The sequence below is a fragment of the Mustela nigripes genome, chromosome 9, assembly GCF_022355385.1.
Source record: "Mustela nigripes isolate SB6536 chromosome 9, MUSNIG.SB6536, whole genome shotgun sequence".
Taxonomy (NCBI): domain Eukaryota; kingdom Metazoa; phylum Chordata; class Mammalia; order Carnivora; family Mustelidae; genus Mustela; species Mustela nigripes.
Window position 1 is genome coordinate 50,925,932 of NC_081565.1, and position 17,303 is coordinate 50,943,234.

The window sequence follows — 17,303 nt, forward strand, 5'->3', positions numbered from 1 at the left end:
ATGGGGGCTTAAGTAGGTAGGAGAAGAATAAATGAAACAAGATGAGAATGGGAGGGAGACAAACCATAAGTGACTCTTAATCTCACAAAACAAACTGAGGGTTGCTGGGGGGAGGGGGTTTAGTAGAATGGGGTGGGATTATGGACATTGGGGAGGGTATGTGCTTTGGTGAGTGCTGTGAAGTGTGCAAACCTGGTGATTCACAGACCTGTACCCCTGGGGATAAAAGTATATGTATACAAAAAATAAAAAATTAAAAAGAAATGAAGACAAAATAAAGATTGCTTTTACAGGTATATAAAAGCTGAAAGAATTCATCACCAGCAGTTGGGCAGTATATAAATATTAAAGGAAGTCCTTTAGGAAAATAGAAACTGACTCCAAATGTATATTGGGATCTAAACGAGGGAATAAAGAGCAGCAGAAGTTGTTCTTAGTTAAGATAAGAACCACCAGATTGGTGTCATGTAAAGCCAAATATTAGTGTAAATCTCTGTGATCACCCCTTCCAGAATAGGAAACACTCTCTAGTAGGTGGAATGAAATGAACCTTTAAGAAAATACAGACTTAAAATCCAGTCTGGAAGACAACACAATCAGAGAAAGAAAAGTACTTGTCAAAAACCTGAATTTAATAAAAAAGCTCAGAAAATCAATAATAAGACAAAGGAAAAAAAGTGGGAATTTAAGTGTTGAAGCAATAAATTAAGAATCGGAAATTATCACTGTAGATTTAATAGAAATATTAGGAATATCAGAAAGAACAAAGGGAAGAAAATATTTGTGTGGGTGTGTGTGTGTGTGTGTATGTATAGAGAGATAGAAGGAGAGCACTCAAAACTGAAATATTGATGAAGGAAAGTCTTTAAATAAACTGAATGCAGAAGAAAAAGATAAAGACTAAAGAATTAAACAGATATACACAAAACCCAGATGAAAAGTACCCAAACATAAAGACAACTGATATCCTTGAATTAGAGTATAAAAAAATGGAATATGCAAAAATACATTAGCTTGTAATACAGGAAGATCTTAATTGGCAAATTATAAATTACTGGATAATCCAAATATATGATTCAGAACAAAGTATATCAAGACGTATATCATTTTGTTTAATTTTTGAACATCAAGTGGCACAAACTAAAAATTCACATAGCAAAAGCAAGTCACGATCAGAAAGGAACAGAGACAATATACAGGAACAGTCACTTTACAGGCAATACAATGGCACTAAATTCATATTTCTCAATAGTTACCCTGAATATTAATGGCCTAATGCCCAAATCAAAAGACACAGAGTATTAGAATGGATTAAAAAAAGAAAACCCATCTATATGTTGCCTACAAGAAACTCATTTTATAACCGAAGACAGCTCTGGATTTAAAGTGAGGGGGTGGAAAACAATTTACCATGCTAATGGACATCAGAAGTAAGTAGGGGAGGCAATCCTTATATCAGATCAATTAGATTTTAAGCTCAAGACTATAATAAGAGATGAGGAAGGACACTATATCATACTCAAAGGATATATCCAACAAGAAGATCTAACAATTTTAAATATCTATGCCCCTAACGTGGGAGCAGCCAACTATATAAACCAATTAATAACAAAATCAAAGAAACACATCAACAATAATACAATAATAGTAGGGGACTTTAACACTCCCCTCACTGAAATGGACAGATCATCCAAGCAAAAGATCAACAAGAAAATAAAGGCCTTAAATGACACACTGGACCAGATGGACATCACAGATATATTCTGAGCATTCCATCACAAAGCAACAGAATACACATTCTTCTCTAGTGCACATGGAACATTCTCCAGAATAGATCACATCCTCGGTCCTAAATCAGGTCTCAAACAGTATCAAAAGATTGGGATCATTCCCTGCATATTTTTAGACCACAATGCTCTGAAGCTAGAACTCAATCTCAAGAGGAAATTTGGAAAGAACCCAAATACATGGAGACTAAACAGCATCCTACTAAAGAATGAATGGGTCAACCAGGAAATTAAAGAAGAATTGAAAAAATTCATGGAAACAAATGATAATGAAAACACAACGGTTCAAAATCTGTGGGACACAACAAAGGAAGTCCTGAGAGGAAAATTTACAGTAGTACAAGCCTTTCTCAAGAAACAAGAAAGGTCTCAGGTACACAACCTAACCCTACACTTAAAGGACCTGGAGAAAGAACAAGAAAGAAACCCTAAACCCAGCAGGAGAAGAGAAATCATAAAGATCAGAGCAGAAATCAATGAAATAGAAACCAAAAAAACAATAGAACAAATCAACGAAACTAGGAGCTGGTTCTTTGAAAGAATTAATAAAATTGATAACCCCCTGGCCAGACTTATCAAAAAGAAAAGAGAAAGGAATGAAAGAGGAGATAAATAAGTAAATAAAATCATGAATGAAAGAGGAGAGATCACAACTAATACCAAAGAAATACAATTATAAGAACATACTATGAACAACTCTACACCAACAAATTTGACAATCTGGAAGAAATGGATGCATTCCTAGAAACACATATAAACTACCACAATTGGACCAGGAAGAAATAGAAAACCTGAACAGACCCATAAACAGTAGGAGATTGAAACAGTCATCAAAAATCTCCAAACAAAAAAAGCCCAGGGCCAGACGGCTTCCCGGGAGAATTCTACCAAATATTTAAAGGAGAACTAATTTCTATTCTCCTGAAACTGATCCAAAAAACAGAAATGGAAGGAAAACTTCCAAACTCATTTTAGGAGGTAAGCATCACCTTGATCCCAAAACCAGACAAGGATCCCATCAAAAAAGAGAAATACAGACCAATATCCTTGATGAACACAGATGCGAAAATTCTCACCAAAATACTAGCCATTAGGATTCGACAGTATATTAAGAGAATTATTCACCACGACAAAGAGGGATTTATTCCAGGGCTGCAAGGTTGGTTCAACACCTACAAATCAATGAATGTGATACAACACATCAATAAAAGAAAGAACAAGAACCATATGATACTCTCAATAGATGCTGAAAAAGCATTTGACAAAGTACAGCATCCCTTCCTGATCAAAACTCTTCAAAGTGTAGGATAGAGGGCACATACCTCAATATCATCAAAGCCATCTATGAAAAACCCACCGCAAATATCATTCTCAATGGAGAAAAACTGAAAGCTTTTCCTCTAAGGTCAGGAACACGGCAGGGATGTCCATTATCACCACTGCTATTCAACATAGTACTAGAAGTCCTAGCCTCAGCAATCAGACAACAAAAGGAAATTAAAGGCATCCAAATCGGCAAAGAAGAAGTCAAACTATCACTCTTCGCAGACGATATGATACTATATGTGGAAAACCCAAAAGACTCCACTCCAAAACTGCTAGAACTTGTACAGGAATTCAGTAAAGTGTCAGATATAAAGTCAATGCACAGAAATCAGTTGCAATTCTCTACACCAACAACAAGACAGAAGAAAGAGAAATTAAGGAGTCAATCCCATTTACTATTGCACCCAAAACTATAAGATACCTAGGAATAAACCTAACCAAAGAGGCACAGAATCTATACTCAGAAAACTATAAAGTACTCATGAAAGAAATTGAGGAAGACACAAAGAAATGGAAAAATGTTCCATGCTCCTGGATTGGAAGAACAAATATTGTGAAAATGTCTATGCTACCTAAAGCAATCTACACATTTAATGCAATTCCTATCAAAATACCATCCATTCTTTTCAAAGAAATGGAACAAATAATCCTAAAATTTATATGGAACCGGAAAAGACCTCGAATAGCCAAAGGGATATTGAAATAGAAAGCCAAAGTTGGTGGCATCACAATTCCGGACCTCAACCTCTATTACAAAGCTGTCATCATCAAGACAGCATGGTACTGGCACAAAAACAGACACATAGATCAATGGAACAGAATAGAGAGCCCAGAAATAAACCCTCAACATTATGGTCAGCTAATCTTCAACAAAGCAGGAAAGAATGTCCAGTGGAAAAAAGACAATCTCTTCAATAAAAGGTGTTGGGAAAATTGGACAGCCACATGCAGAAAAATGAAATTGGACCATTTCCTTACACCACACACAAAAATAGACTCAAAATGGATGAAGGACCTCAATGTGAGAAAGGAATCCATCAAAATCCTTGAGATGAACACAGGCAGCAACCTCTTCGACCTCCGCCACAGCAACGTCTTCCTAGGAACATTGCCAAAGGCAAGGGAAGCAAGGGCAAAAATGAACTATTGGGATTTAATCAAGATAAGAAGCTTTTGCAAAGCAAAGGAAACAGTTAACAAAACCAAAAGACAACTGACAGAATGGGAGAAGATATTTGCAAATGACATATTAGATAAAGGGCTAGTGTCCAAAATCTATAAAGAACTTAGCAAACTCAACACCCAAAGAACAAATAATCCAATCAAGAAATGGGCAGAGGACATGAACAGACATTTCTGCAAAGACGACATCCAGAGGGCCAACAGACACATGAAAAAGTGCTCAACATCACTCGGCATCAAGGAAATACAAATCAAAACCACAATGAGATATCACCTCACACCAGTCAGAATGGCTAATATTAACAAAGTCAGGAAATGACAGATGCTGGCGAGGATGCGGAGAAAGGGGAACCCTCCTACACTGTTGGTGGGAATGCAAGCTGGTGCAACTGCTCTGGAAAACAGCATGGAGGTTCCTCAAAATGTTGAAAATTGAACTACCCTATGACCCAGAAATTGCACTACCGGGTATTTACCATAAAGATACAAACGTAGTGATCCAAAGGGGCACGTGCACCCCAGTGTTTATAGCAGCAATGTCTACAATAGCCAAACTATGTCCATCCACAGATGAATGGATAAAGAAGATGTGGTATATATATACAATGTAATACTATGCAGCCATCAAACAAAATGAAATCTTGCCATTTGCGACGACGTGGATGGAACTAGAGGGTATCATGCTTAGCGAAATAAGTCAATCAGAGAAAGTCAACTATCATATGATCTCCCTGATATGAGGAAATGGAGATGCAATATGGGGGGTTAAGCGGGTAGGAGTAGAATAAATGAAACAAGATGGGATTGGGAGGGAGACAAACCGTAAGTGACACTCATCTCACAAAACCAACTAAGGGTTGCTGGGGAGAGGGTGTTTTGGAGAGGGGGGTGGGGTTATGGACATTGGCGAGGGTATGTGCTATGGTGAGTGCTGTGATGCGTGTAAACCTGGCAATTCATAGACGTGTACCCCTGGGGATAAAAATATATGTTTATAAAAAATAAAAAATTAAGAAAAAAAAAAAAGCAAGTCACATCCAAAGAATGGAGTGAGGCAGAGGACGGAAGGAAAACCTGACACCTCTACATAATACACCTCTGTAGTAACCTTCTATTTTAAAAATGAGTAGTATCTAGAAAGTTCTGAGGGGGAAAAAAAGTGTGAAATGATAAAGCTATACCCAGCCAATTCATTCACTGACTATAAAGACTGTTGAAACAATTTTCAAACATCTAAATTCTTACAAATATGGCTATTTTGATTTCTTTTGGGGGGAAAAAAAAGTTTTGGTTATATCTTGCTAACCAAAAGTAAAAATAAAGAACTCATGGATAAAAAGCCTATGGCTTTAAAAAATGTGGTGAGTACTGAGTCCATTGTATATAAAAATAAGACTGTAAAAATGGCCATATCATTGTTACCATATGAACAAGACTAAAGATGCAAGGGAAACAAAATAATTTTCTTTTTTTTAAAAAACAACTGTTATTTTCATCTTGCATGGCAAAGAATTAATTTTTAACATGCCCTGAAATTGAAATATATACTTTTAAAAATACAAAGTAATTGCATCTTCAATGTTTTTTTAACCTTTCTTTTTAATCTTGGAGGAAAGTTTTAGAAATTAATACTTACTGAAGTAATGAAACATTTACCTAAAGTTCAACAGTCCTTCATATTTACAACTGTTTCTTTTTATTTGGTTGGCACCAAACAAAATAACACATATGTATCTTTTTAAAAAGCAGCATACTGGGGCATCTGGGTGGCTCAGTGGGTTAGGCCTCTGCCTTCAGCTCAGGTCATGATTTCAAGGTCCTGGGATTGAGCCCCACATCAGTCTCTCTGCTCAGCGGGGAGCCTGCTTCCCATTCTCTCTCTCTGCCTGCATCTCTGCCTACTTGTGATCTCTGTCAAAAAAATAAATAAAATCTTAAAAAATAAATAAATAAAAATTAAAATAAAAAGTAGCATACATTATGGTTTCTTTTCCCACAATTTATCTAACTATGCTTCTTTCTTTATAAGTATTGAGAGATGTTTGATTCAATAATTATTTAAGATTGAAATTTGGATTTTTAAGTGTTTGTGAATTAGGATGTTTTTCTATGTCTTTTTTAGTCTTTCTTATTGTTTGAGTTATTTCTAAGTGTGTGTATTTTTTCCAGGAACAATAAAGTTATTATTCTTGAAAAGTAAACTAAAGATAAAATCTTAGATCTTAGGAATAAATGGAAGGAAGTTTCAGTGGAAGAATCAGAGAAAACAGAGGCAAGCATGGTAGAGTGGTAGAAGGTAAAACAAAGGAAAACCAGTGTTTCAGAAACCAGTGTTTCAGAAAACCAGTCAACTTGAAATATGATATAAATCAGTGGTATAAAATAGATGATGTCAAACACTGGCTTTGATAAATCACCAGTGACCTAACTAAGAGCAAATGGAACAACAATAGTAATTGGGAAAATGGGCAGATGAGCGGTATATGAAAACATTAAGTATAAATTTTTAAGTTAATTATTGTAAATTGTCAATACCTAAAAATTACAGTGGTAACAATGCAGCTATAGTGAAGCAAAATAGGAAGAAATTCTGTCCTATCAAACTTACTTACTTTTTCTAATGAGGTATTACAGTATGGACTGAAGTCTCATATAAATACAGTTATCTTGATTTTAACCAAGGAATAACCCTTCAATTGGAACAGATATATTCCTTTTACTAAACAATTTTAGGCTAGTGGTTAGTAGGTGGCAGATTTACAGATCTCCAGGTTTCCTTTTAACTCTATAATTTTTTTTTTTTAAAGATTTATTTATTTATTTATTTGACAGAGATAGATCACAAGTAGACAGAGAGGCAGGCAGAGAGAGAGGAAGGGAAGCAGGCTCCCCGTCAAGCAGAGAGCCCGATGTGGGACTCGATCCCAGGACCCTGAGATCATGACCTGAGCCGAAGGCAGCGGCTTAACCCACTGAGCCACCCAGATGCCCCTAACTCTATAATTTTGATTCTAGGACAACAGATGAGAACTAAATGAGTTCCAGAAAAATGTAATATCAAATGAAAATACAAATGAATTATTAATATTGATTATAATAACTATATAATTTATGCAACTTTGAAAAAACAACTAGGAAAACCTTGCCAATGAATAGAAAAACAAACATCTTTTCTTCTTATCAAGTATCTCTTTAGAATTTTTAATGAATTATAATGCTGATTTTTAGGTGTTCTATTTGATTTTCTCATGTAAGGTAAAAATGTTAATGACATATCAATAAGTAAAGCAGTAGAAAGAGGGGGATGAAGGATAAGATTCTTAAAAGAAATTGAAAGCAAAACATCAAGAACTAGATATTTTTAAATGCCTGTAATAAGTATTTAGTCTCACAAGAAAATGTACCTTCTCTCTTCTCTGCCAGACACATATTCAATTCTTGTATTGTTGCCTTATCAACAGATACAAGTACTTTAAGTTTATCCAATTCTTCTTGAAGATTCATCCTATAAAAAATTAACAAAATAAGCGATTATTTAAAATGTATAAGTTAAGGAATAATATAGCAAACAGATAAAGATAGTAAATATATTTAAGAAAATATGAATTAGATAGTAGTAAAATAAAAGAAAAATATACCACTATTAACAAATCCTAACAATTAAAATTGAATTTTAATGAGAATCTGGGAAGTAAAATGTCTTAAGTGATTTTTAAATTTATCTAAGTAAACATGCTACTTAAAACATAGATTATACAATAAAAAAATAAGGTATTGAGTTACCCAATCACCTTTTTCCTTAAGATTTTTTTCTAAGTACTCTCTCACTCACTGTGGGGCTCAAACTTATAGCCCCAAGATCAAGAATTACATGCTATACTGACTGCCAGCCAGGTACCCTTAACCAACCACTTCTTGACACACAGATATACCACGTAAAAATCATGGTATGTAATGTTAATACAAATACTGAAAGCAGAAAGAGTATGTTTCTAGATGCCAAGAAAAGACTAAGAACCCTGACTAGTAAAATGGAATTGACTACCACAATGAGAGACTGGATCAAATATCACCCATGGAGACCTCAGACCTTCAGACCTGAATGGGGATGGAAGTTTATGCCCAAGACTATGGCTGAGAGATAAAACTGGGCTAATTGCAGCAAGATGGGAGACAAAAATTTGCTGAGTATGACACAAATATCGCAGTTTAACTGGCTGGAGTTTCATTAAAAAGAGGCTAACTGGTTCCAAAATCAAGCCACATACATTTGCAGAGATCTAAAGAATTGACATTAATGTAAAAACTGGTTCATGGCCAGTGTCTACTGGAGAGTTCAGGCAGATGGAGAGTTCAGACAGACACAATCATCCATTACAGACAGGCTTCCACAACTCAAAGAACCACAGAAAATAAAACTCAAAAAAGTTAAATTTGCAGATAAGAACAATTATATGAATAAGTTCATTCAATATATAATTCATATAATTATATAAGCTCATAAATAAGTTCATGAATGACAATCTAAATAACACCCCGCCAAAATGAGAGAATGTACAATAGGGAAATGAAAATAACAGAACAATTCAGAATGAGTTTTTATAGAATTAGAGTTTTAAAAATGTTGAAAAAAGGAAAAAAGGGGACAAAACATGTATTTTTAAAAACAATAATTGACCGAAAACTCAACGAATGTGTTAAACAGTATACAGAAAAAGCTAATGGAAACTGATAAAATTAAAGACAACACTGAGAAATAAAAAGAAGGAAAATCGTAACAATATATAAAGTCATTTGAATGAGAAGCCCAAAAAGCATCTCAGAAATTATTCAAGGAGATGGATGTCTCATTGATTTTTGTTCAGGTCATGCTCTCAGGGTCATGAGATCAAGCCCTGCACAGGGGTCTGCACTGAGCATGGAGCCTAGTTGGGATTCTCTCTTCCCCTCCCCCCTGCTCCTCCCTCCCCCTGTGCACATGCTCTCTCTCTCTCAAATAAATAAATCTTTTTTATACAACGGCTAAAAACTGAGAGCTGATGAAAAAAATGTGAATTAATAGATTAAGAGAATCAAACTGCAAACAGAAGAAATAAAACTATACAGAGGGTAAATGCAGGACACCACAGAAAAAGAGGGTATCTTCAAATCATCCATATTGAGAAGAGATGTTACTTAACAAATACAGAGCTTCGGAGTGACAGAGCCTTCTCACAGCAACAAGAAAGGTCAGAAGAAAAATAATATCCTCAACATTTAAAGGTTTACTATTAATAGATCTTAGATGAAAGAACTATTAAAGAATATATTTTAGGTAAACAGTGATGGTGAAAAGATATCTATAAACATGTACCTGGAAGTAAACCAGCACTTATCACGTAAAGTCAATATAACAGTATCCAAATGAAGGCAGAGACAGAATACAGTAGAATTAAATTTCTGAACAAAATGATATAAGATCAAGGAAAGGATCAGAGTTATAGTATTTTAAGACCCCTGTATTGTTGGAGAGGAAAAAGGTGCCAATTCATCAAATAAATGATGTATAATTTCAAGAAAAAGCATTTAAAGAATGGAAAACAAATATAAAATTTACAAATCAGGAGAGGTTAAAAAAAAAGAAATGAATAAATGCATGCAATCTAAGGCAAGAGAAGGATTTTTTAAAGAAGCATAAAAAATAAAATATACACTAAGAAAAAATATTAAAGATAAAGATGGTCATTACATAATGATAAAGGAATGATTTACCCAGGAAGATACAGCAGGTCTAAACTGTCATGTATTCAACAATATAAGAAATATATTTATATTTTATTATAATTTTATATTTTACTTTATAAAAATTATTCAATTATTACATTAATACTTTAAGAAATGTATATTTTATATTTATACTTAATATAAATATTAAAAAACAAGTAGTCTCTGCTTTTCCTCACTCATTTCTTTTTTTTTTTTTTAAGATTTTCTTTATTTGACAGAGAGAAATCACAAGTAGATGGAGAGGCAGGCAGAGAGAGAGAGGGAAGCAGGCTCCCTGCTGAGCAGAGAGCCTGATGCAGGACTCGATCCCAGGACCCTGAGATCATGACCTGAGCCGAAGGCAGCAGCTTAACCCACTGAGCCACCCAGGCGTCCCTCCTCACTCATTTCTTGAAAAACTGATGTTTACAGTTTGGTGTGTATACTTATGTGTTTAATATAAACATACATACACATACATAAGGATTTTAAAAAATTTGGATTCTACGATTATATCTGCAGTTTTTCAGGTAGGTTCCAGATTGATGGGAGGAGCACACACACACACACACACACACATGCACACACATACACCTATCCACACAGCAATTAAGTTTGGACTAGGTTCGTGCTTTATTCAGCTAAGAACACAGAACATTTTGAAATAAGATGGCCCCAACGAAGAAAAAAACAGCTGTAGCTTATTTCAAACTTAGTTTTCCCCCACCTTTCAGAACATTAATGTAGCCAAACACAGACTTTTGTTGGAAATGTTATTTCTTGCTTATTTAGAGGTATTTTATACTTATGGCTTGTTTTGTTTTGTTTTGTCTTGAAAGCATGGACACTGTCCCTACTCTTAGTAAGTATACATGAATATTAGAGACCAACTGTTCTTGAGTCAAACTAAGCACCAACAAACCATGTCTTAATGGATGCTTGGAGGAGGGGCTGCCAGAGTCGGCACCCTTCTACAGGATGATCACTGGCTATTTACTGACTGACTTACTGCCCACCTATTCTGTTTCTGACACTGTGAAGGACCACAATTCAAAGTCTACGTCTTACTGGACAAATTATATGAAACAACTGCATTTAGATGCTGGGTAACAGGCAGCAGAGAACTGTGACCCCAAACAGAAAGAAAATTAACAAAGAGTGCCCTATGATAGCTGAGATTTCTGCCAGGAGCCATTCTCCAGACCACAATGCAGGGAGAGGGGTCCCAAGAAAAACACAATGGCTTTGCTGAGATGAAGAAAAAGAGACTGGAGTTTGGGAAATCTGTAATGATGGAATTTGGTGCACATAGTTCCCAGAGAAGAGATTTACAAAAAGAAATAGCTACAGAAATCTGCATAAGCATTCTTTAGATTCTACAGTGAAACACTCTGTTGCATATATGCAGGACCAAATTAAACAAGACAGGCAGAGAACAGGAGCCCTTAAAGGAACTATTCCCAGAATTTACCTAGGATTGGACCAGCCAGATTGAGAGGAGAATCTTTGTTGATCACCAGGAGAATTCAACAAAGATTTCAAAAGGGACATCTAATGAGTAGGGATAAACAAGTCTCTGGTAAAGGATACTTGAAACATGCACTAACAGTGTTTTTAAAAACCTGAAAACATTTAAACTGAGATTTTAAAAACACCTGTTTCAGCAATCAACAGTAAAAGTGAATGGAAAACAGGATACAGATTATTTGAAAAGCACTATGAAACAACTTGACCTAATAGAAAACATTCTAATAACAGTTTTCAAATACCTTGGAGCTTTCACTAAGATAAACCACATGCTGGACCATAAAACAATTCTCAGCAAAATTAAAAAGATCTAAATCATTAGAAGTCTCTTTTGGCCGCAATAAAATTAAATTAGAAATCAATACCAGAAAGATGTCTGAGGAAATACCCCAACTTAAAACTTTCAGAACCTTTTTTCTCTAAAGATTCCAAGAGGAAATAAAAAATAGTTTGAATTCCAAAAAATTAAAGTACATTTCAAAAATATGAGGGGCTAACAAAATGCTTATGTGGCTTTCTACAGCACTAAATGCTTTTATAATAGAAAGAAACAAAAAGATCTACAATGAAGCTCCCAATTACTAAAACTAGAAAAAGACAAACTGAATAGAGCACTTTTTCATATATCCATTGGCCCTCAGGATGTGTTCTTTTATGATATATCTATTCAAGTGTTCTGTTCATTTTTCTATTATTTCTACCTTTACTTAATTTTTCATAGGAATTCTTCAGATATTCAGGATGCTAGTCCTCTGGTAAACATATATACTGCAAATATCTTTTTTCACTCTTTTAAGTCATTTAATGACATCTTTTGATAAACAGAGGCTCTTGGGTTTAAGACAGTCCAGTTTATCAATTTTTAGTTTATATTTAATCTGTTTTAAGAAACCTTTGTCTATTATACAAACAGATGTTCTGTGTTTTTGACTAAAATCTCTATTACTTAACATGGGGCCCCTCATGGCACAGTTGGTTAAGCATCCAACCCTTCATTTTGGCTTAGGTCATGATCTCAGGGTTGTGAGATCAAGCCCCACATCAGGCTCTGAGATGGGTGTGGAGCCCGCTAAAGATTCTCTCTCTTCCTCTGCCCCTTCTCCCTCCTTTCTTCTCTTTCCTTCCCCCCAAAAATAAAAAATAAAATAAATAAAAGCTCTATTACTTCATTCTTACAATTAGGCCTGCAGTCATCTAGAATCGATTTTTGTGTATGGTTTGAAAATATGGTGTATTATATTAATTAAAATAATTTTCCTTTATATTGAAGTTCTTGGAACTTTTGGCTATATAACTATAGCATCTGCTATTTTGGTTGTTTTCCATTTTCCATAATTATCGATAATGCTATAGTGAACATATGTGCCTATATGTAAGAACTCTTTAGTGTTTTCAACTAGAAGTGGCTTTACTGGATCTTTGAAAACAGAAAGACTATTTTAAACATAACAAAAGTACAGAGAGTAACATAACCAACATTAATGTGCCAAACATTTGGGTTTAAAAACATTAATGTCATATTTAATTCAAAGCTTTATTTTTGTGAAAAAAATGTTCTGTAAATAATGTTCTCTCTTACAATATTCGACCTTTCCTCCCTCCCCAGAAATAACCAGGTTCCTTATTTAATTTGGTGTGTCTATTTGTTTTATGCTTTAATACTATGTGTGTGTGTGTATAGTTATATATAACTATTACTGTGGCTACATGTGTGTATGTATACACACACATATATCTATAAAATTGTACTATTATGTGATTTAAAATTTTATATTTTAGAGAATATATACTATGATATATATGATATAATATTAATCAATTTCCTTCTTTTAACGCAGCTTTTGCTTTTGATGCATTTCCATTTTGATAAACGTAGATCCAATTTACCCATGTTAAATGTACTATAGTACCACATTATATTAATATATTATAATGTACTTTTATCAACTAACAGGCATTTAGATTGCTTCTAATTCTTCATTATTACAAAAATACTGCAAAACCCTATTCATGTATGTTAATTCATTTTATTTAAAAAGGACCTAAAAATATATTTCAGAGTGCAATTTTTGTCTTAGGGTTTTTTAAATTTCAATTGTAGCATTTATTAATGATGGAATTGTACTGGGAAACAATCACAACAAAAGAATAATCGTCTGAATTGAATAGTTTACTAAGTGAAGCACAGCATGCAAAAGATTGATTTGTAGTCCAGACCTCTCTTTTTGTACAGTTCTATGTTGCAACCAACATTTCCAGTAAATGAGTTATCAAATGTTCAGTAAAGCTTTCCGGAGGTTCCACTGCTGCCTTCTAATTTTCAGATTTTGAGAGGGCTAATTTCTGCAAGTCCAGAGTACTGAAGGGAGAAAATCAGGATATGAAAATACTTCACTTGGTTCTTCTGTGAAAGATTCCTCAACATTTTTCAGTAGTTTCTGGCTTTAAGTTTAGTCCATCTTTCTAAAATAGCTGAGCAGGTTGGGGGATGAATAAGCCTGGTGGGGGGTATTAAGGAGAGCACATATTACATGAAGCACTGGGTATTATACACAAACAATGAATCATGGAACACTGTATCAAAAACTAATGATGCAGGGGCGCCTGTGTGGCTCAGTCATTAAGAGTCTGCCTTTGGCTCAGGTCACGATCCCAGGGTCCTGGGATGGAGCCCTGAGTTGGGCTCCCTGCTCAACGGGAAGCCTGCTTCTCCCTCTCCCACTCTCTTTCCTTGTATTTACTCTCTTACTGTCTCTGTCAAATAAATAAATAAAATCTTAAAAAAAAAAAAAAACTAATGATGTACTGTATGGTGACTAACATAATAAAAATTTTTTCTTTAAAGAAAATAAAAATAGCTGATCAACTATCATTTGCTTTTTCATTTTCTGATAAATCACTTTCATCTGTTAGGTTTTCTTCCACACTGCAGTTTGCTTATTTCAAATTCCAATTTGTAGCAGATCAAGTTTTACCACTATTATTTTTTTACACTTGAACATAAATTAATATAAGGCTCATTTCTCTCCTTAAAAAAGTCTCTGTCAGCCCACGGCCAACAGACTGACTTATTTTGTTTATCATACTACTCACTAGCTCCATCCACATCATTGCAAATGGCAAGATTTCATTCTTTTTTATGGCTGAGTAATACTCTGGTTTTTTGGGGTGTGTGTGTGTGTGTGTGTGTGTGTGTGTGTGTATCTCACATATTTCTATGTATTTATTGCATTTCTTTATGTTTATTACAGCATTATTTACAATAGCCAAGATATGGAAGCAATCCAAGTGTCCATCAATAGATGAACTGATAAAGAAGGTGCGTGTATATACACACACATGCTACTATTCCATTATATATGTGTGTGTGTGTATATATCTCAGATATATCTATATATAGAATATATGATAAAGAAGGTATGGTATATAAATATATTTATTATTTATATAAATTTATATACACCTTCTTTATCAGTTCGTCTGTTGATGGACACTGGGTTGCTTCCATATCCTGGCTATTGTAAATAATGGAGCAATAGCTGTGGGGGGCACATACCCCTTTGAATTAGTGTTTTGGTATTTTCTGGATAAATACCCAGTAGTGGGATTAACGAATCACAAGGCAATTCTATTTTTAACTTTTTGAGGAACCTCCATACCGTTTTCCACAGTGACTGTACCAGTTTGCATTCCCACCAATAGTGCATGAGGGTTCCTTTTTATCCACATTCTCAGAACACTTGTTTCTTGCATTTTTTATTTTAGTCATCCTGACAGGTGTGAAGTGGTATATCATTGTAGTTTTGATTTGCATTTCCCTGATGATGAGTGATGTTGAGTATCTTTCATGGGTCTGTTACCCATCTGATGGCTTCTTTGGCAAAATGTCTGTTAATGTCATCTCCCCATTTTTTTTTTTTTTTTGGAACAGGCTTTTTTTTTTATTTTAAGATTTTATTTATTTATTTGACAGATGAAGATCACAAGTAGGCAGAGAAACAGGCAGAGAGAAAGAGGACGAAGTAGGCTCCATGCTGAGCAGAGAGCCCAATCTGGAGCTTGATCCCAGGACTCTGGGATCATGTCCTGAGCTGAAGGCAGAGGCTTTAACCCACTGAGCCACCCAGGCACCCCTTCTCCCCATTTTTTAAGTGGATTGTATTTTGGGTGTTAAATTGAAACAGTTCTTTTTTTTTTTTTTATACTATCAGAGAGGTCATTTGCAAATATCTTCTCCCATTCAGTAAGTTCCCTTTTAATTGTTTCCTTTGCTGTGCAGAAGATTTTCAAATTGATGTAGTCCCAGTAGTATTTTTGCTTTTGTTTCCTTTGCTTCAGGAGACATACCTAGAAAAATGTTGCTATGACTGATGTCAGAGAAATTACTGCTTGTGCTCTTTTCTAGGATTTTTTGGTTTCAGGTCTCACATTTAGCTCCTTAATCTATTGTGAGTTTATTTTTGTGTATGGTGTGAGAAAGTGGTCCAGTTTCATTCTTTTGCATGTAGCTGTCCAGTTTTCCCAGCACCACTTCTTGAAGAGACTGTCCTTTTCCCATTGAATATTCATTTCATCTTTGTTGAAGATTAATTAACCATATAACTGTGAGTTTATTTCTGGGTTTTCTATTCTGTTCCACTGACCTTTGTGTGTATTCTTTTTCTTTTTTTCTAAGTAATCTCTATGCCTAAGACAAGGCTCAAACCCCAAGATCAAAAGTCACATGATCTACTGATGGAGACAGCCAGCAGTTGCTCCAATCTATGTGTCTAATTTTGTGCCAGTCCCATGATCTGATTACTCCAGCTTTGTAATAACTTGGAAGTCTGAAATTGTGATACTTCCAGTTTTTTTTTAAGAAAAGATGTTTTAAAATAGACTGTTATTATGACAAAATACACTTGCAGAAAGTCATTTTGAAATCTTTTTTCAGAAAAAAAATCAAATGATTATTCACTAAACATTTAAGATATTCTTTGTAATTCTTTAAGTAAATACTATGTGATTCTTTAAGTAATTTTAAAAATTGTACATATATTGAAACTAAAATGAATGAAAACAAAGCCAGCAATTAAATTAAAAAGACTATATGCTTGGTGCTATGACCTGGTGTTGTGTTCCCCTAAAATTCATGTTGAAATTCTAACCTCCAGAGAATGATGGTGGTAGGAAGTTGGACCTTTGGGATGTTCTTAGGTCATGTGGGTGAAATCTTCATGAATGGGACTAGTGTTCTTAAAAAAGAGACCCCACAGAGCTTCCTAGCCCCTTCTGTCATATGAGGACAGCAACACAAAAGAAGGTCCTCAACAGACCATGTTGGAGCCCTGATCTCAGACTTGTAGCCTCCAGAACTGTGAGAAATAAATTTCTGTTGCTTATAAGCCACCCAGTCTGTGGTGTTTTATTACAGCAGCCTGAACAGACAAAGACAGATGACCTCAAAAAAACAAATACTATATGTATATGGTCACAAATATATGAAAACAGTATATCAACATCAAAAGTTAATCTCAAGAGTTAGAAAATAAACTCCAAAATATACTTGTCATTTACTTCAGTGAATTATCTCCCAATAGTTATAAAATATTTTTTCTTAACTAACACTCTTAACCGTATAGTAAAATAAAATAAAAATACAAGAAAAATATAATCATTACCTAAATATCAACAAATGAATGGATGAACAAAATGTGGTATATACACACAACAGAGTATTATTCAGCCTTAAAAAGA

The 17,303-nt window shown here is 34.5% G+C and overlaps 1 protein-coding gene across 5 annotated transcripts in view; it reads right to left on the reverse strand.

Moving 5' to 3' along the window:
• The window catches only part of CNTLN (centlein), a 297,883-nt gene that overhangs the window by 104,675 nt on the left and 175,905 nt on the right, over positions 1-17,303 (reverse strand). For all 5 annotated transcript variants that reach the window (XM_059411596.1, XM_059411594.1, XM_059411595.1 and 2 more), the window contains one exon: positions 7,700-7,800. In XM_059411596.1, the coding sequence (XP_059267579.1) occupies positions 7,700-7,800 (101 nt within the window). The remainder of the gene's footprint in view (positions 1-7,699; positions 7,801-17,303) is intronic.